This window comes from Copadichromis virginalis, linkage group LG8 (genome assembly GCF_057382275.1).
Source record: "Copadichromis virginalis isolate Kocher_CV1m ecotype Utaka linkage group LG8, C_Virginalis_male_GT1.1, whole genome shotgun sequence".
NCBI classification, from domain to species: domain Eukaryota; kingdom Metazoa; phylum Chordata; class Actinopteri; order Cichliformes; family Cichlidae; genus Copadichromis; species Copadichromis virginalis.
In genome coordinates, this window is record NC_140625.1 from 3,570,661 (window position 1) to 3,591,592 (window position 20,932).

At 44.8% G+C, this 20,932-nt stretch overlaps 1 protein-coding gene across 2 annotated transcripts in view; it reads left to right on the forward strand.

The window, feature by feature from the left end:
- The window catches only part of LOC146702520 (rho GTPase-activating protein 23-like), a 55,371-nt gene that overhangs the window by 22,216 nt on the left and 12,223 nt on the right, over positions 1 to 20,932 (forward strand). For both annotated transcript variants that reach the window (XM_085465423.1, XM_085465424.1), the window contains exons 5-12: positions 8,684 to 8,762; positions 8,861 to 8,921; positions 9,372 to 10,782; positions 13,886 to 13,994; positions 15,304 to 15,343; positions 17,017 to 17,154; positions 17,884 to 18,192; positions 18,272 to 18,333. In XM_085465423.1, coding sequence (XP_085321549.1) covers positions 8,684 to 8,762; positions 8,861 to 8,921; positions 9,372 to 10,782; positions 13,886 to 13,994; positions 15,304 to 15,343; positions 17,017 to 17,154; positions 17,884 to 18,192; positions 18,272 to 18,333 — 2,209 coding nt within the window. The remainder of the gene's footprint in view (positions 1 to 8,683; positions 8,763 to 8,860; positions 8,922 to 9,371; positions 10,783 to 13,885; positions 13,995 to 15,303; positions 15,344 to 17,016; positions 17,155 to 17,883; positions 18,193 to 18,271; positions 18,334 to 20,932) is intronic.

The window sequence follows — 20,932 nt, forward strand, 5'->3', positions numbered from 1 at the left end:
TATAAATGTATTTTGCCAGAAATGCCGGAATCTCAGGTTAAAGCTCACAAAACTATTTCAACAACCACCAAGCAGCTAAAACAGCAAATGATTAAAGAGCAGGTAATGGATTCGGCAAAAACATGTAAACACAAAGCGCAACCCAACAGCACATACGCAGACATGCCGCTGGGACATCTCGCAGATTCTGAAGCTGCAGGTTTCGTCACTCTCCGACCAAAATTCACTGAACCAGCAGCAGAAGAACATCGTCATCAGTCCATCACACTTCCTGTACAGCTCTCTCTCTCAGTTTATTTCAAGACTAGTTTACCATCAAAAATCTCTGTTTCCTCCATTATGTGCTTGGTTATTACCCTCAAATTTCTGCTATTCAAAGGATACTTGCTGTACGGAAGAAATTTGAGCTTTTACAAATTATACCTAATTATAAAACTCTTAGCTGTGTCTCTAATAAAACCTTTGTACCTTAGTTCTGCTTCACTTCAGCAGCATCAGGTAATGTTCATATGCACAATATACTGCAGAATATTTTTAAGGTTATTTGCTATAAAAAGACAGGGCAGGAAAATCTCCTTCATGTTTTTCTGTGTTTTATCGTCAGTTACTTTGAGACAAAGACCTCTGATGAAGTCTCATGAGCATCAGCTTTGTTGCTTACATAGATATAAAATTATGGATATGTACTGATAAATAATCATAATTATAATATTTCTAACTGTTTGAGTCAAAATTGAAGTGAATTGAATTGAACTGAATTGAATCGAATCGGGACAATGTGAATCAGAATTTAATCAGTCAATCAAATCAGTGACGATACCCAGCCCTAATTACAACATCTTAATTAGGGATGGGTATTGATAAGATTTTCACGATTCCGATTCCATTTTCGATTCTGTTTAACGATTCGATTCTTTATCGATTCTCTTATCGATTCTTTTTTTTTTTTTTTTTTTTTTTAAAGGAGAACACTAAGGGTTAGGGGCAACTTTTTTATATCTTCTCTTTGAACAAGGTAGAAATTTAGGAGTAACATGGCCTTACAAACCCAACAGTGAGATCTTAAGAGATCCTTAAGAGATCCAGCCTACGGCTCTTCAATGGGGTGTCACAGGGTCCCCAGGAAAAAAAATTGTAAATGTAAAATAATAAAATAAATATTCGTCTGTAGCAATAACAAAGTATAACATAAATTATTCTGTAGCAACTACACAAGAATATCCAGTAATGTCCCTGCCTACAATTAAACACATTCACTTACTGAAAATCGGGGGCATCTGCTGTGGCAAACGGGTGCAAGCCTTTGACCACAAACTGAGTCTCTGCTCGGTGACATTCGTCTATCCTGGCCTGAAAGGAGACGCTACCGGTAGACTGCAGCGAGAACTGCCAGCATCTGAGCCAGACTCTGTCTGTCTCATCATGGTCACCTAAATGCACAGTAATGGCAGGTTTGTAATAAGGCAGATCGCGCTAACATAATATGCACTGTTAGTTGATTATTTACCTGCCGCATTAACGGGAGAGGACGTGCAAACGTTACCGCTGCTGCTGGGTTGAGATTCACGAGTCCGGAGCGGAATTAAAAACATGACATTCATTTAAGGTCATCACGTGTTTTGTCAGCAAATGCTTTTGCATATTCGTAGTGTTTCCTCCCTTAAATGAATGAATGAATAAATCGATAAGGGAATCGTTTGCAAAAATGGCAAACAATTCCAAGGAATTGAAACCGTGGGAACTGGTTCTCAACAAGAACCGGTTTTTGATACCCATCCCTAATCTCAATACAGCCAGCCAAAATATGCGATAATAGCCCACCACTAGCTTTGACAATAGAATGAAGTACACGATCATTAGCCTATAAAACTATTCAGATCTATTCTCAGTAACGATCTGAATAGTTGTTTAGTCTTGGACCTGTCTGGGGTCATACATGTCAACATGGATAAAATTTACTGGCATAGTCATAAATCTTATTAAAAGATTATGGTATAATCTAAAACTGAATTATTATAATAACATATAACAATGTAATTTTATGACAGATTCACACCTATATGTGTATGTTATCATATCATGTATATGTTAATTTTGTATTTGGAACAATGTCAAGAACAGAAAGAAAGAGAACTACAGTGTCCAAAGATGTGCAGTCAGTGATATTAGGTCAATTCCTGAGTCTAAATTACAAATAGGTGTGAATGTGAATGGTTGTCATTCTTCCTATGTTAGCTCTGCAAATACTTGCAACCTGTCCAGGGTATACCCGCCTCTCACACTATGGCAGCTGGAATAGCCTGCAGTCCACTCATCAAACTGAATTGGATAAGTGGAAGAAAATGGATGAATGGACAGATTGAAATTTCTTGTCTTTACCTGTCTTCGCAATATAGAGTAGTAAGACTTAAAAAAGTTTGTTCAGAGACTAATAACACACTATCAATGAATAAATGGGTTCAAAAGTTACCAAATTTGGGTGGCTGTAGCTCAGGAGGCAAAGCAGGTCATCTACTGAGTGGAAGGCTGGTGTTTCAGTCCCTGCCTGCTCCAGTCTGCATGCCACATATTTTTAAGTTGCTTTTTGATATATCCATCTCTGTCACGGTCGATAGCAGGGACTCAAGCACAGAGCAGGTTGACGTTTCCAAACACAGTTTATTTATAACACCAGTGCAGAATATATACAGTGAGGGGGGAAATCCAGGGTTCCAAAGGTCCAAGGGGAAGCTCTCTCACACTCGTTCTCGTCTTCACGCCCAAATCACACACGTTTGCACAGCAGGATGGTCACAAGTCCGGGGAGGAAAACTATCACACAGGAGAGGGAAATTACTCACAAGTCACAAAACACTTAAGCAAAGATTCACAGGAGCTGAGAGGATCACTAACGTGTCTCACACAATCATCCAGCGACGAGAGGATCTGCGTCCCAGCCTCAAATAGTGGACAGGTAATGACAGCTAATCACGAACAGGTGTGTGGGCCAAGGGCGGGAGCCCGCAGTGAGCTCCGCCCAGGCAGAGAGAGGGAGAGGGAGAGAAAGAATACAAAACACATGTAGCCTTGCGGGGCCGGCTGGGCAGACACGGGGACCATGACAGTACCCCACCCCTCAACGGGAGCCTCCCGACGACCCACCAGGCTTACCTGGATGCCTGCGATGGAAGTCCCGAAGCATATTCTTATCCAGGATAGCCGCCCGAGGCACCCAGGAACGTTCCTCTAGCCGGTAGCCCTCCCAATCCACCAGGTACTGAAAACCTCTACCCCGGCGTCAGGAGTCCATGATGCGGATGATATTGTAAACCAGCTGGCCATCCATGAGCCGGGGGTGGTGGCGGGGGCCTGTAAGGAGGGCACAACGGGCTGGAGGGCACAATGGGCTGGAGAGCACCGGCTTGACCTGGGACACATGACAGACATTATGAATCCACATGTTGCGCGGCAGTTTGAGACAGACAGACACAGGATTGACAATGGCGTCTATGGGAAAAGGACCAATAAACTGGGGTGACAGTTTCTTGGATTCGGTCCGTAATGGCACAAAACCAGTAGACAGACTGTTGTCCGACGGTCAGCGAGAGCCTTGTTCCGTTCTGCTGTGCGGAGTAGAGCGGCCCGAGTCGCATGCCAGGCACGGCAGCACCTACGGAGGTGAGCCTGCACAGAGGGAATGGTGTGCTCACCTTCGATCGCTGGCAGCAAAGGCAGCTGGTAACCCAGGGACGCTTCAAAAGGAGACTTGCCCGTGGCGGTAGAGATGTGGCTGTTGTGTGCGTATTCAATCCACGGAAGCTGTTCACTCCAGGTTGATTGGTTATGTGAGGCGACACAGCGGAGGGCAGCTTCAAGCTCCTGGTTGGCCCGCTCCAATTGTCCGTTACTCTGTGGATGGAATCCGGAAGAAAGACTGACCTTGGCCCCCAGCGTGGAGCAGAACTCCCTCCATACTCGGGATGTAAACTGCGGCCCTCTGTCCGAGATGACGTCCTCAGGGATCCCATGGAACCTGAACGCATGGGAGGTGAGGAGCCGAGCCGTCTCCAGGGTAGTGGGGCGCTTCAGGAGGGCAACGAAGTGTGCAGCCTTAGAGAAATGGTCAACAATGGTAAGTATTGTGGTGTTACCTGCAGAGGTCGGCAGACCCGTGATGAAATCCAGAGAGATGTGCGACCATGGATGGGCCAGTATGGGAAGAGGCTGAAGAAGACCCGGTGGAGGACGGCTGGAAAGTTTGTTCTGGGCACACGTTGAACAGGCTGATACATACTCCCGGGCATCCTTAGCCATGGTGGGCCACCAAAAGTAGCGTCGGAGGAAGGATATGGTGCGGAGGACCCCCGGATGGCACGAAAAACTGGTGGTGTGAGCCCACTGGATAATTTGAGGGCGGACGGCTAAAGGAACGAAGAGGCGGCCGGGCGGCCCGGTTCCCGGATCTGGTTCGGTTTCTTGCGTCTTCTGGATTATTGACTCGATCTCCCAAGAAACAGCTCCAATCACACAGGTGGCCGGGAGAACGGGTCCGGGGTCCGATTCCTCCCCCGTGACGGAGAACTGCCGGGACAGGGCGTCTGGCTTCACGTTTCGTGACCCTGGCCTGTAGGTGATGGTAAAGTCAAAACGAGTAAAGCACAGCGCCCACCTGGCTTGCCGGGAATTGAGACATCTGGCCGAGTGAAGGTATTCCAGATTTTTGTGATCCGTCCATATGACGAACGGCTGCGCTGCTCCCTCCAACCAATGTCTCCACTCCTCCAGAGCAAGCTTGATGGCCAGGAGCTCCCGGTCCCCGATGTCATTGTTACATTCTGCGGGAGAAAGACAGCAAGAATAGAAGGCACGGGGTGAAGCTTACCGTCCTCCTGTTGGGACAGGACTGCCCCCACCACGGAGTCCGATGCGTCCACTTCCACAACGAACTGCCATGTGAGGTCCGGTTGCCAGAGAATCGGTGCAGTGGTGAATCTCTCTTTGAGCAGGGTCAAGGCTTGCTGAGCGGCAGAATCCCACTGAAAAGGAACTTTCGGAGAGGTGAGTTTAGTGAGAGGGAGAGCGATTCTGTTGAAATCACAGATGAATTGTCTGTGGAAGTTTGCGAATCCCAAAAAGCGTTGCAGTTGCCGGCGATTTGGAGGTGTGGGCCACTCCACCACCGCTCGCACCTTCTCCGGGTCAATCCTTAAGTTCCCCCTCTTGATGATATAGCCCAGAAAAGCCACCGAGGTCACGTGGAACTCGCACTACTCCCACTTCACAAAGAGCCAGTTTTCCAAGAGGCGTTGCAGGACCTGCCTCACGTGAACTTGGTGCTCCGTGAGTGTCTTAGAAAAGATCAGAATGTCATCCAAGTACACAAAAACACAGCAGTTAACAAAATCACGAAGCACATCATTAACCATTGCTTGAAACACAGGAGCATTGATCAGACCAAAAGGCATCACGAGATACTCAAAGAGGCCCAAGTGTGTATTGAATGCAGTCTTCCACTCATCCCCCTCCCTGATGCGCACCAGATGGTAAGCGTTGCGGAGGTCTAGTTTGGTAAAGACAGTCATGCCCTGAAGCAGCTCAAAAGCAGAGGAAAGCAACGGCAAAGGATACTTGTTCTTTACAGTGATCTGGTTATGGCCCCAATAGTCAATACATGGGCACAGCGACTTATCCTTCTTGTCCACAAAAAAATACCAGCCACAACAGGGGAAGAGGAGGGGCGAATCAACCCCGCTGCAAGCGACTCCGTGATGTAATGTTCCATAGCATCTCTCTCAGGCTGGGAGAGGCTGTACAGTCGGCTAGACAGCAACGGGACTCCGGGAAGGAGATCGAAAGCGCAATCGTACGGGCGGTGGGGGGGAAGGGACTGCGCACAATCTTTACAAAACACATCCTGCAAATCATGATAAACCCACGGAACCGCTGAGAGGTCTGGGGAGCCGAGCGGTGAGTTAGTGGGCGGAAGTGGGACGGGTGGAGTGGCTGCCCGGAGGCAGTTCATGTGACAATTCACACTCCATCCCATTATGTCACCTTTTTCCCAGTCAATGTGCGGGTTGTGGAGTACAAGCCAGGGGTGATCCAGCACTAGTGGGGTGAGTGGCGCTGTAAACGAAAAAAAAACAAATCCTCTCCGTGTGATTGCACGAGAGGGAAAATGAAAGAGGTTCGGAAACGTGTCGGAGTCGCGCAGCCCGCTGGCTGTTGTGGAGGTCCCATGAAAACCCAATGGCTCATGACCCGAGCGTGTGTGTGCACTCTGGTGTGCGCATACTCGGTCATCCACCCAAATACACAGGGTCATAAGAGCATCTAGGGAGGAAGGCAGTTCACGAAGCATCAGTTCATTTTTTATCCCATCATTAATATTAGCAAGTAATGCACTTTTAAGAGCCTCTTTCCCCCATTTCGTCTGCTCAGCCAAAGTAGAAAAATCAATAGAAAAATCGGCCATGCTCCGCTTACCTTGTTTGAGCGCGAGTAAGTGTTGGCCAGCGACGGCTGGATTCCCTGTCAAACACACTTTTAAACTTATCGAGAAAATCAGAAAAAGTGATTTCAGGGTTAACGTGAAGCACAGCTTGTGCCCAGGTCAGAGCACGATCCTGGAGCAACTGGACAATAAGCGATTTTCGCACCATCATTAGAAAAGGCTTGCGGCTGCTGGCGAAACTGAAGGGCACATTGAGTGAGGAAACCAGCGCACTTATCAATCTCTCCAGTGAAAGTTCTCGGTGTAGGAAGAAATCTGTCAGATTGAACGGGTGTAGGAGCAGGTGATGTAGCACTTACTGCTGGAGCTGGCGCCTTCTGAGCGGCGGCGGGTGGAGTTGCCGGCAGAGGTGTTCGCTGGGCCACAGCCTGCGTGAGGTTTGTGAGCTCTCCCCGAATGTGAATAAACATTTGTTCATGTCGCTCCAGCATCGCTGCCAGTGTGGCAAGAGTGGGGGTCGAGGTTGCCGAATCTGCTGAGTCCATTTTCTTGGCTGGATGATTCTGTCACGGTCGACAGCAGGGACTCAAGCGCAGAGCAGGTTGACGTTTCCAAACACAGTTTATTTATAACACCAGTGCAGAATATATACAGTGAGGGGGGAAATCCAGGGTTCCAAAGGTCCAAGGGGAAGCTCTCTCACACTCGTTCTCGTCTTCACGCCCAAACTCACACACGTTTGCACAGCAGGAAGGTCACAGGTCCGGGGAGGAAAACTATCACACAGGAGAGGGAAATTTCTCACAAGTCACAAAACACTTAAGCAAAGATTCACAGGAGCTGAGAGGATCACTAACGTGTCTCGCACAATCATCCAGCGACGAGAGGACGCAGATCCCTATTTGAGGCTGGGATCTGCGTCCCAGCCTCAAATAGTGGACAGGTAATGACAGCTAATCGCGAACAGGTGTGTGGGCCAAGGGCGGGAGCCCGCAGTGAGCTCCGCTCAGGCAGAGAGGAGAGAGGGAGAGGGAGAGAAAGAATACAAAACACATGTAGACATGCGGGGCCGGCTGGGCAGACACGGGGACCATGACAATCTCTGTGTGAAATATAGATAGAAAGCACTTAATCATAGAAATATAGTTTTTGTATGAATGGGTGAGTGAGGCATCTTGGATAGAGTGCTTTGAGTGCTCAGGTAGAAGGCAGCAAAGCGCTATATATAAGAACCAATAGATTTACCTATTTGATGCAAATAAATGTAGTCTAAAGCCCTTTGAGTGGTTAGTAAGACTAGAGGAGTGCTATATACACACTACTATATAGCACTCCTCAGGTGTGGGATTAGAGCTCTGGGTAGCTCCCCAACTGGGTCTAGAGAGTATTTTAAATTCAGGGAATTTAAAATAGAAAGTAGCTCGTCCACAGAAGGACTGGTAGCTCCCCTTACGATAAGGGTTCAGATCGCGCGAACAGGTGTGAAATGTGTGTGTTTAGTTAGTTTGTTTGTTTGCTTGTTTTAATCAATTTTAAATCATGCTTTTTATTTGTTTTTGTTTCTAATGTCTCTGTAAAGCACTTTGAATCACCTTGTTGTTGAATTGTGCTATACAAATAAATTTGCCTTGCCTTGCCTTGCCTTACTAAGACATTTGCCAAGTGCCACTGTTCAACTGATTGCTAACGTAAAAACAACAACACAGCACATAGGCATGCAGATACGGCCAAGACCATTAGCTGAAATTTGAACGGCTGACAATCAGAAACTGTTCCCACACAACAACTAGAGAGTTTAATGCCAATGTTTGAAAAAGTGGTGAATGGCTAGACTGGGTTGAGATGTTAGGACTGCAGTAACTCAAATAAACACTCGTTAAAACAAGGTATGCAAAAGAGCATCTCGAAATGCGCAAAACCTTGAAGCAGATGTACTACAGCAGCAGAAGACCACACTGTGCACCATTCCTGTCAGCTACAAACAGGGAGTTGATGCTTTGGCATGAGCTCACCATAACTGGACGACAGAAGATTGCAACAATGTTGCCTGATCTGAGAATTTTGCTTAAACAACATGAAAGCAACGATCTATCCTGCCTCATGTTAATGGTTCAGCCTGCTGGTGGTCTAATAGTGTGGGAGATATTTTCTGGGAACACTTTAGGTCCTTTAGTAACCCAACCACACACCCTGTGCATGCAACTTTTTTTTCCTTTCCTCTCTTAGTGTGTGTGCCTTTGTGTCTTCCAGGGGACAGACTGGTGAAGGTGAATGGGCAGAGCATTCTGGGGAAAACCTACTCTCAGGTTATAGCACTCATCCAAAACAGGTTGGAGATTTTTTTTTTTTACATCTCATTGATTACATCTAAATTCTTTATCAAGGATTAGACTCATTTTTATGGTATTATTTATTATTTTTTTGTAGTGAAAACATTCTGGAGCTCTCTATTATGCCAAAAGATGAGGATGTGTTGCAGTTGGTAAGTGTGAGTATAGTCTTTCTTTAATATTCTCTTCTTCTCTTCTTTTCCCTTGTGACTTGTGTAACCATCAGTGAGCTAGCCATCAGTGTAACAACAGGGGTTTAAATTTCTGCTTCAGTTCATTCAGAAACTGTTCAAATGTTTGTGCATGGACAGAAAGGACTTCATTATCAGCTGGCATGCACAGGTAACTGTGTAATTAATTAATTCTGTTAAAAGAGAAGGGGATGAGATAAAAATAGATCACCCAACAAAGAACCTGTTGAAAATGCTTTGAAGTTTTACAAGCTGGGTTCCAATGTTGGTTGTACGGTAAAGATTTACAGACAAAAAGCCAGAAAAAGTGCTGCATAGTGCATCCTGACTGACTTTGCCCACTCTGCCCTCTTGCTGCCCCTGCTGTTCATCCTGTATTTCGATTTTACATTGTCTCCTCCCCCCTGCTGTCCTCAGGCATACTCCAAGGACGCCTACATGAAAGGCAATGAGCCATACTCAGGTAAAGCCCGAAACCTCCCAGAGCCACCACCTCCTTACTATCCGTCAAACAAGCCCAGCTCTACTTCCTCACAGACTAGCCGCAACATTTACAGCTCCCTTGACAACTGGCAGTGTCGAACCAGCCCTGTCACCCCACCATTAGACAACCGCCGCCCTGCTGCTTCTACTCCCCCCGAGTGTTGGTTTAGGAGTCCTGAGGATCCAAGCGTTCGATTTGCCCCATTGGGGGGACACCGCGGACGGTCCTCATCTGCCGTTACTGCACTGGACTTTCACTTTGTTAACCACAATGCAGCCATCGCTTCTGCAACTCTACCTCCACCTCGGAAAGCTCCTGCCCATGTTCATGTTGGCACCCTCTACCACCAGCAACTGTCAGACTATAGCCACATTCATGGCACAGAATGCATCTCACCCCAGTATCGCAGTATATCTCAGGATCATTTAGCTGAGCTGGGGTTGGGCTTAACAGTTACTCCCAAACCATCAGCTACTGCTGTGGCTTCTTTAGAGCAACGGAGAAGAGAAACCTTCCTGCATCACCAGGCAGCTACTGCTGCCCACTATTCCTGTTGGTTCAGCAGCTGTGGTAGTTCATCAGGACCAGCAAAGAAGTCCTGTTCAGAGACCCTGCTGGCAGCCTATGCCGAATATGAGCACAACTACGGACGTTCTATGGAAACACTGGCCCAAGCCTCCGCTCTGGTCAGTCCACATTCTGAACAGACTTCACAAAGCTCCAACATGATAAAATTCAACATACAAAAAGACCTGAGAACCTCAGAACCTCAGCACCAAAGCACAGGAAAATCATCTATCACAACTGCTTCTACAGGGCCTCCCAGTGAGAGACAGTCAGGTCAGCAAGTAGCAGAGCCCCAGAAAAGGAGAGGAAGAGAGGAAGAGCAAGTGGGCTACAAAAGCTACAGCCCTACTTTTTCCCACAAAGCTGGTCATGTCTTTCAGCAAGCCCACTCCTTTAGAGAGCCTGGCTACAGCAGCCCTCACCTTGACTGGAGGCCTGCCACCAGAGACAGCCCTGCTGATACTGATGTAGGGTCCAAGTTCATTACCCCTCAGTCTGCATTAGAGGAGATAATGGAGCTTGGGGAGCACCGAGAAGTCATCTCCCCTGTATCCGTGACTCAAGAGGTGGTCCTAAGGCAGAAGCTGCCTCCAGGTCGTCATACACCCATTCAGACTCTGCAACATTCGAACTACAACACACCTGTGGAGTCCACAGAGCTGCCTGGTTTGACACTCTGCACCTCTCCTGTTCCTGCAGAGACTATTCCCAACCGCAGGTCCAGCGGCAACCTGGCACAGAATGTATTTGATTCCTTATCCTCTATTCCCTTCATAGGTTAGTAACCTTTCCTCAAACTTGCATAGTTATACGGTGTCAGATTGTAACAAATTTAAAGGTTATAATGAATGCTTTTAAATTGGATATTTACAACAATGTTAAAAGTGCTATTTTATGTCATTATTCATTATTCTCAACATTTCTTGTCTAGTCTGCTGACAGATGGAGAGAAATAAAATATATCAAAGAGATCTTTAATATTTGATCCAAAACTAAAACTTGAGGGTTAGTTCACAAAACTTACAAAAAATGCCACTGAAGGCACAAATAATCTTTAAGATCCTGTCAGCTAGGCAAATAGCTCAGCAGCATTGTCTCAAAAGCACTGTGAGTGCCAGTCTTTTTACCATTTATCAAAATTATATCACAATATTTCAAGAAAAGTTGCAGTAAAAGTATTTTTGTCAATATAGTAAAGAAAAAACAAAAAAACCAACAATGTTTCACTGACGTTTGCAGCATGGAGCACCAGGTCACATTTATATGTGTGAGTAAATGGTAAAATGGTAAATGGCCTGTATTTATATAGCGCTTTTCTAGTCCCTAAGGACCCCAAAGTGCTTTACATATCCAGTCATCCACACATTCACACACTGGTGATGGCAGCTACATTGTAGCCACAGCCACCCTGGGGCGCACTGACAGAGGCGAGGCTGCCGGACACTGGCGCCACCGGGCCCTCTGACCACCACCAGTAGGCAACGGGTGAAGTGTCTTGCCCAAGGACACAAAGACCGAGAATGTCCAAGCCGGGGCTCGAACCGGCAACCTTCCGATTACAAGACGAACTCCCAACTCTTGAGCCACGATAAATAAATACAGGGCATTTTTTCCACCCTTTTTTATTGAGTTACACACTGCCTAATCTATTTAACCATGGTGTCAGCAGCAGCAGTATTACACCTAGTGGCAAGGCATAAATCAAATGTAGGCCTAAAAATTATTTAGGTAGGTTTTTGTTTGTTTGTTTGGTTGGTTGGTTGGTTGGTTGGTTGGTTGTTCCCCCTGAAAAACGAAGTAAAAATATAAAATAACTGCTTTACAGTTAAATTCAATAATAAGTGAAGTAACTTAACCTCTTACCTTTTCAGGCTTTACAGGAGCCACAATATTGTCACATAATTGTCACAAAATTGAAACTGAAAAATGGTTTTTGTGATGTTAAATCATGGTCGAGCTTTTAACCAGCTGCCTAAAGCCCATCAGCATCAGTAGCTTTCATCCATCATCTGCTCTTCCTATCGTATGGAGTGCAACTAGCAAACACAAGAGTCGTGTTTACATTTAGGTTGCACATCACCAGCTGCTAGTATCTCCTCTTTCGGGGTCTAGTTTTACTCAACACTGTTTTTGTTTTACAACAATCCTCGATTCCACAGGTATCGTGGGACAACAGCAATGATATCACAATATCACATTTTTAAATGTGATATTTAAATAAATAATTTAAATTGTGTGAAGTCATTCTTCCGTGGATCTTGCCACGCTCCTGTGCATTATACCTGGCTCTGAAGATTGCGTAGCCCTCCGGTGCTGTTGGCTCGTCTGGCTTCACAAGTTTGAAAAAACAAAGCGCTGACCAGTCCTGAATGCACTGCTGCATAGATGCGCTGTATCAGAGGTGCCGAATCATAACAGATGGTAACTTTGGCTGAAACAAGAAGACACAAAAAAACAACAGCTAAAAAGTAGGTCTGACTCTAAGCAATCTATGACGTTTGCAACAGACCACCATGTTAATTCAAAAAGGCCTCGCTTGCCTCAGTTAAGGTCGTGTTCATGACTCAACAATAAGAATTTAAAAAAAAATAGCTTCCATGGGTGATTTTCCAGTTTTCCTACCTTACAGCCTACACAAAAAAATTGCCTGACCATAAACCATCTTAAACTGAACATACCTAATAATGAGGCTGAATTTGAACATTGTTTGCTGCTTAACTCAAATATACATTTTTTTTTTCTTTTTTTTTTTTTTACCAACAAATACTGTTTTAAGATCCTCCTGGCAGCAAACAAAAAAAGCCCAAACAAAATGTTGGAATCAGGAAAGTCTCCCTAATACCACGTTGTTTGTCAATATTGTCATGCATATAGATTCACTGGAACAAATAACATTTTATTATTAGCCATAGCAACTAGCTGCTACTTTGATGAAATTTAAAAGACAGCTAACATGGCTAGTGAATAATTGATAATTATTAAAAACCTATGTTTGCTGTGTGTGCTGACCAGGCTGACATTTAGTGATTCTATTTATGACTCACTGTTGTTACAACAGGAGCTTTACTGACCCATTAAGTGTTATTCAGTGATGCGCACATCAACTCCTGTTCATGAGTTCAGCTGCTACTCAGGGGAGGAGAGTGCCTGTCTGTCTGCAGCAGTGCTGTGTGATAAAGTGTGTCAGCTGGAAGAGGTGAAGACACTTTGTATCCATATTGTTGCAAATAATTATCTAATCCAGTAGTAATGGTCACTTTATTATTGTGTCACAAGTGTTTGTCACAATGTGTAACAAGTCTAGCTTCTTGTGAAAAATGTTTCTAGATTAGACTCTTAAGTAATGTTAAGAACGAGATAAATATCACAAAGTGCTTCACATCAAAAATGTTTAAAGAAACAAATCAAAACAAAAATTACACAAAAGCGAGCCTAAAAAGAGTTCTAGATGAGTTTCAGGTACATTTCACAAGACATCACTGAGTCCAGATCTCAGGCTCAGTAGGAGAGCAAGAAAAAAAAGTTACTGAACAGGTCATCTACTGCTTTCCAAAAGTGACTATACGTGACTATAATAGTAAGTTCCAGTTTTTTGTATTCAACTTCATGCTTCTTTATAGAAGAACATACTTTCTGTCTAATAAGATTGCACATCTAAAGCAGTGTTTTAGCATACGACCTTGTTAGCATGGCAGGCTAAAATCCCATGCTATGTGAAAGCAAAGTATAAAAACTATTTTTTTACTCCACACTATATATTTTATGTTTACTCATTAACCCATCGACCAGTGTCTCAGTCAATTGTTGGCTTTTTTGTTGTAACCTCGGCTTCTGTCTCCTTCTCCTCTTTTTCTCTCTGACTTACTTTGCGTATTTACAGGTAGTATTAAAAATCGACGATCCTCTTACCTACTCGCCATCACCACTGAGAGATCCAGGTCCTGTGATGAAGGTCTCAACACCTTCAGGGAAGAAAGCCCTGTCTTCTCGTAAGTCGGGAATCCTGGAAATGAAATTTGATGGCTTTGTGTCATTCCAGATATGAGGCCATTTTCCACCTCAGAGACTCAGTTGAACTTTTTTTGTGATTTGTGTGTCCACTACATAGGACATAAATGAATGTCCAGGTCAGGAGGTTAAAGTGGTTTTTACAGAGTAAAAGTCAAATTGTACAACAATTAGAACACAACTGATGTCATAGAGAAATTAATAATAACATAAATAACAAAAGTACGTCAACAGAAGTTAACTTTTTAACAGAGCTGGAATGAGCCCTGGTGCCACAGACTGGCTTAAGTCTTGTACAAGGGACAACTAATAGATTTTGAGCTTATGAGTTAAGACAGCGAACAGCAGTGTACTTAACAATTAGTTCAGATATGTAGTCTGGACTCAGTGCTCCCTGTGGTCGCTCACAGTGGACATATGTCCACTGTGAGCGACCATCTTTGAACAGAGGCGGGGTTTACGACACCAACTCTCTGCCATCTATAATCCAGTTTTGAGATCCCTTCCCAGACGCCTTAACGCCCACTCACATCCTGGGCCATCTGACCTCAGGAATTCGCATGATAAGGTGGGGCCAGGTTTCACAATGAGCTCACCCGAAACTCTGGCTGATTGGGACCCACACCCAGTTTCACACCTTGGCTCAGGCGATTAGAGGATCAACAGGGGGTCCTTTTGTCCCTCTGTGGGGGGAAACTCCCACTAGGTTTATATCTGGGACTCTCCACCATTTGAACTTAGAACTGAAGAAGCTTCTCGGTCTTCAAGTAACTTAAAGAAGTCCAGATGCTTTTCTTTGCAAGCTCCTTTGATCACTGTTTGACATCACAAATGCACTTCTGGAGGAATGGTCACAGATTCCCATTAATGCACTCCTAAAATTTGTGGAAAGCTTTCCCTAAAAAGTTCAAGCTGTCATAGCTACAAATGGTGCTGACATTATATTAAACGTTATGGCTTAAGAATGGAATGTCAGTCAGTTTCATATGCATGTAAGGATCTGAACAACTTTTTCTGTGCAGGTAATTTTGCTCATTGGTCTAAGCTGATTCAAAATTTTTACGGAACATCATGAATCCAGTGATTCTGACACAATAGTGAAATCAGAAAGGCTCAAAGGAATGAGTAATGAAGTGCAAACATGCAAACATTCATGCCTGACGTACTGTGAAAAAAGTTAATCTTCTAGTTTAACCAAATAATACAGAGTAATCAATAAAACTTTAAAAACTTGAATTTTATTGCAATATACCGTCTATATCTGTAACTCGTTTGCTGTCTGCTCCACAGTAAACTACCAAAAAGGGTCAAGAGCTTTTTCACGGATGGGGTGAGTCACTCTCATTTCTAAATTCTTGACCTGGATATTGTCATATGTGTTTTCTATATTTAGTTCATTGATGTTTACAGGAACCCAGTAACCACTGTCTTTGTAAGTTCCATAAGAATAGAATAGAATAGAATAGCTCTTTATTTTTTATTGTACATGTACAACAAAATTGTGGGTGCTCCACACCAACTGTGCCGGAGTAAAATATAAATAGCAACAGGAATAAATAGCAAACAGGAGAAATATATACAATCAAGAGGGATATGTACAAAAATAAGAAAAAGGCACACAAAGTTGCAAAGTGCTTGGAAATAGTGCAAAGAAAATTAAATACTTGGTCTGAGTAGAGTCTGTGGTGGGAGTTACTCAGACCATGGCTCAGATTAGTGAGGTGAGTGGGCAGAGTGGGGTGTGGGGGTTTGTCAACAGTCCAAATGGCCCAGGGGAAGAAGCTGTTTGTTAGACTGAAGGTGTTGGACCTGATTGACCTGTGGTGCCAACCAGAGGGAAGCGGGTCAATCAGGTGGTGAGCGGGGTGCAATGGCTCTGGTTTTCCTGAGACAGGAGGATCTGGCAATGGCCGAGGGTAGGCAACCCCTGCATGCCAAACACCCAGGCAGTAGGAAAGCACACTCTCCACTGACGAGCAGTAGAAGGCCAACTGCAGCTTCTGGTCCAAATTATTCTTCCTCAAGACACAGAGGAAGTGCAGCCACTGCTGGGCCTTCTTTACCGGGGTGTTGGTGTTGTGAGTCCAGGTGAGATCAGCAGAGATGTGGGTTCCCAGAAATGGAGTTATTGAGGCTGGTTGGTGAGGAAGTCTTTGATCCAGGAGCAGGTGGCAGGGGGGGATCTGAAGATGGTTCAGTTTGGTGGTGAGGATGTCTAGGATTATGGTGTTGAATGCTGAGCTATAGCCCATGAAGAGCATGCACACATAGCTCTTCATGTTCTCCAGATGGCTCAGTGCTCTGTGAAGGGTGATGGTGATGGCATCCTCTGTGGACTGATTTGCTCTGTAAGCAAACTGTTGGGGGTTGAGGGAGGGGAGTAGAGAGTTTTTGATGTGCTGTGACACTATCCACTCAACACACTTCATGAATACAGACATGAGGGCTATAGGCCTGTAGTCAATAAGGCTGTCTATACCAGTCTTTGGATGTGAGTGATGATGGGGGCTCTCAGACAGGTGGGAACAGTGGCATGAGCCGCGAGGTGGGGGGGGGGGGGGGGGGGCAAAGAAACCGAGTGAAGAAGGTGTTGAGCTCCTTTGTGAGTTTGTGGCCGCTGTTACGGGTTGGGGGCTCTGGCCTTTGTAGTTGGTGAGGGCTTGGATGCTAGAGGTTATTATAAGTGAGGAAGTCCTGTATCCTCCTGTAGGCCTCCTTGGCTTGTTTGATGTCTCTACTCAGTTCGGCTCTGGCAGTGCTGCACAGAGAACTGTCCCTAAGCTTGAAGGCAAAGTTAAGAGTTCTTATCAGAGCCTGCACTTCACTCATCATCCAAGGTTTTTGGTTAGGAAAAACCCAGATAGTTTTTCTGTCACTGTCAGATTCTCCACACAGCACTTAATGTAGAAAAGGCCAGACTGAGTGCAAGTCTCCACGTCCTGCTTTTTGAAGATGGACCAGTCTTGTTAGATCGAAACATAATACTTCCACAATGCGTTTCAGTCTTTGGAAAGTCTGCAAGCCCAAGAGGACGCCCGATCCAAGCGCCACTCCACCTCTGAGCTGGGTATCATCACCTTCAGTGATGTTCACAAGGAGGGCTGGCTGCACTACAAACAGATTCTGACAGAGAAGGGAAAGGTAAAAATAAAAGAAGAAGAAAAAACCCCACTGTGTCTGCATTTATGCAGGATGTCTTTTCTAATGCTTGTCCGTGTCCAGGTGTTAGCAAACTAAAAAGAGATGGCCAGCTCTTATGTAAGGACACTTATTCCGACTTTCCACTTAGTGTTTGCTGAAAAGGAGAGAGGGGTTTCTGAGATCACCAAAGAAAACACCTGCCTCCTGGCTACACCTAGAAAGTCTTTCCACAAAACACATAAACGTTATCGGCCCTGGAAAAGACCAACAACACCCACCAGGAATGAGTTTTGAAAACAACGCAAACTAAATTTACACCAAATGGACCAACACACACACACAGACACACACACACACACACCTCTTCAAATGCCTCCTTCAAGTTGGTTGGGCAAATTTCCATATACCCTCAAGTAAGCATAATTGTATTGTGAGATTTGCTGTTGAACGGTGCATCCTGATTTGGTATTTGCCTGTGATAATAAATATATTAATACACCTATCAGACACAGCATCAAAACAAAACTCTGTACAATACTGTATAGGTCATCTTTATGTTGCCAAACCAGCATCAGGCAAAGAACTCTGGCTAAATGTTTAAGTTCTTTAAAATATGACATACACCTTCATGTGAAGAAATGAGTTTCAGCGAGCCAATCAGGTAGTTTCAGTTGCTAAACGGTACATTTTTTTAAGGTTATGCCTTCTCTTCATCTTTCTTCATGACAGAAAGTCGGTGGGAGTATGCGACCGTGGAGACGCGCCTTCTCCGTTCTCCGCTCCCATTCACTCTTCCTTTACAAAGACAAGCGAGATGCAGTGATTCACGGGGCAGGAGCAGGACCCGGTCAGGTTGAACATTGTCCAATCAGCATCCGCTGTTGCTTGATTGACATTGCCTACAGTGAAACCAAGCGGAAACACACCTTGAGGTTGACCACGCAGGATTTCTGCGAGTACCTGCTTCAGGCCGAGGATAGCGATGACATGCTGGCATGGATCAAGGTTATTAGGGAGAATAGCAAAACAGATAACGAGGTATGAATAATATTTGCTAGTTTGCACTGGCTGCACAAACACATACACCAAACTAATTTGTGGCTTTCATTCTTTATAGGAGATTGGTTTCTCAAGACAGGCTCTCATCAACAAGAAGCTGAATGACTACAAGAAACACAGGTCAGGATGAATAATTATATTAAGTAAAAAGTCTGCGCCTTACAGTAATTAGAAGTCACTGTAATTCTGGGCTTGAAGATTGCCACAAATCATACTTTAAACTGCAATTTCCCCAAATTACAAATAAAACTGTAGTCATCATGAAAAGAATTTGGAATATACAGAACATTTCCCAAAATATTGCCAAAAGTATTCACTCATCCATCCAAATCATTGAATTCAGGTGTTCCAATCACTTCCATGGCCACAGGTGTATAAAATCAAGTACACAGGCATGTAGGCTGCTTCTACAAAGAATGAAAGAATGGGTCCGTCAGGTTCAGGCCAAGAACGGGACCCAAATGCAGGACTTTCCAAAATAGAGAGTGAGTTTATTTATAGTGAAGATAGTTGAATAGTGATAGTAATGTGACAATTTCCAAAACACATGTCTTCCGTTGTGGTGCTTCTGACTCCCACACAGTGCTCGTGGACCATTGCGTGAATGGTGAAAACTCCAGCTCTTCGTATATATAACCTTCCGGCCTGATGATGCGCGTAAACCGCCACTCTGGAAACACACGCACACACTCAAAAACAAATACAGTGGGGCAAAAAAGTATTTAGTCGCCACCGATTGTGCAAGTTCCCCCACCTAAAATGATGACAGAGGTCAGTAATTTGCACCACAGGTACACTTCAACTGTGAGAGACAGAATGTGAAAAAAAATCCATGAATCCACATGGTAGGATTTGTAAAGAATTTATTCGTAAATCAGGGTGGAAAATAAGTATTTGGTCAATAACAAAAATACAACTCAGTACTTTGTAACATAACCTTTGTTGGCAATAACAGAGGTCAAACGTTTACTATAGGTCTTTACCAGGTTTGCACACACAGTAGCTGGTATTTTGGCCCATTCCTCCATGCAGATCTTCTCGAGAGCAGTGATGTTTTGGGGCTGTCGCCGAGCAACACGGACTTTCAACTCCCGCCACAGATTTTCTATGGGGTTGAGGTCTGGAGACTGGCTAGGCCACTCCAGGACTTTCAAATGCTTCTTACGGAGCCACTCCTTTGTTGCCCGGGCGGTGTGTTTTGGATCATTGTCATGTTGGAAGACCCAGCCTCGTTTCATCTTCAAAGTTCTCACTGATGGAAGGAGGTTTTGGCTCAAAATCTCACGATACATGGCCCCATTCATTCTGTCCTTAACACGGATCAGTCGTCCTGTCCCCTTGGCAGAAAAACAGCCCCGTAGCATGATGTTTCCACCCCCATGCTTCACAGTAGGTATGGTGTTCTTGGGATGCAACTCAGTATTCTTCTTCCTCCAAACACGACGAGTTGAGTTTAAACCAAAAAGTTCTACTTTGGTTTCATCTGACCACATGACATTCTCCCAATCCTCTGCTGTATCATCCATGTGCTCTCTGGCAAACTTCAGACGGGCCTGGACATGCACTGGCTTCAGCAGCGGAACACGTCTGGCACTGCGGGATTTGATTCCCTGCCGTTGTAGTGTGTTACTGATGGTGACCTTTGTTACTTTGGTCCCAGCTCTCTGCAGGTCATTCACCAGGTCCCCCCGTGTGGTTCTGGGATCTTTGCTCACCGTTCTCATGATCATTTTGACCCCACGGGATGAGATCTTGCGTGGAGCCCCAGATCGAGGGAGATTATCAGTAGTCTTGTATGTCTTCCATTTTCTGATGATTGCTCCCACAGTTGATTTTTTCACACCAAGCTGCTTGCCTATTGTAGATTCACTCTTCCCAGTCTGGTGCAGGTCTACAATACTTTTCCTGGTGTCCTTCGAAAGCTCTTTGGTCTTGGCCATGGCGGAGTTTGGAGTCTGACTGTTTGAGGCTGTGGACAGGTGTCTTTTATACAGATGATGAGTTCAAACAGGTGCCATTCATACAGGTAACGAGTGGAGGACAGAAAAGCGTCTTACAGAAGACGTTACAGGTCTGTGAGAGCCAGAGATTTTCCTTGTTTGAGGTGACCAAATACTTATTTTCCACCCTGATTTACGAATAAATTCTTTACAAATCCTACCATGTGCATTCATGGATTTTTTTTTCACATTCTGTCTCTCACAGTTGAAGTGTACCTCTGGTGCAAATTACTGACCTCTGTCATCATTTTAGGTGGGGGAACTTGCACAATCGGTGGCTGACTAAATACTTTTTTGCCCCACTGTACACATAAAGGAGGGAACCGGGAGGGGAGCCTTGACAATGAAGATAGAAAAAACATAACACACAGGCAGGTTAACCGGCGAGGACTGCCAGACCATGACAGGATCACTCTCAGGGGCACAGTGAATTCCTGCATGGTACCATGATAGGATGCCATTTGTGCAACAGTTAACTGTTATTGGTTTCATAACAAAGACGTCAACTCTGCCACAGAGTGGTAGGCCATGTAAAATCGCTGAGCAGGGTCAGCAGATGGCACATAGTGCATAGAGGGTGCCAACTTTCTCTAAACTTCATTTGGCCTTGCTGATTTGATCACGAGTAGTGTGTAGAGAGCTTCATAGAATGGGTTTCCATGGCTGAGCAGCTGCATCCAAGAATTCGATCACTGTGCAATCCAAAGCATCAAATGCAG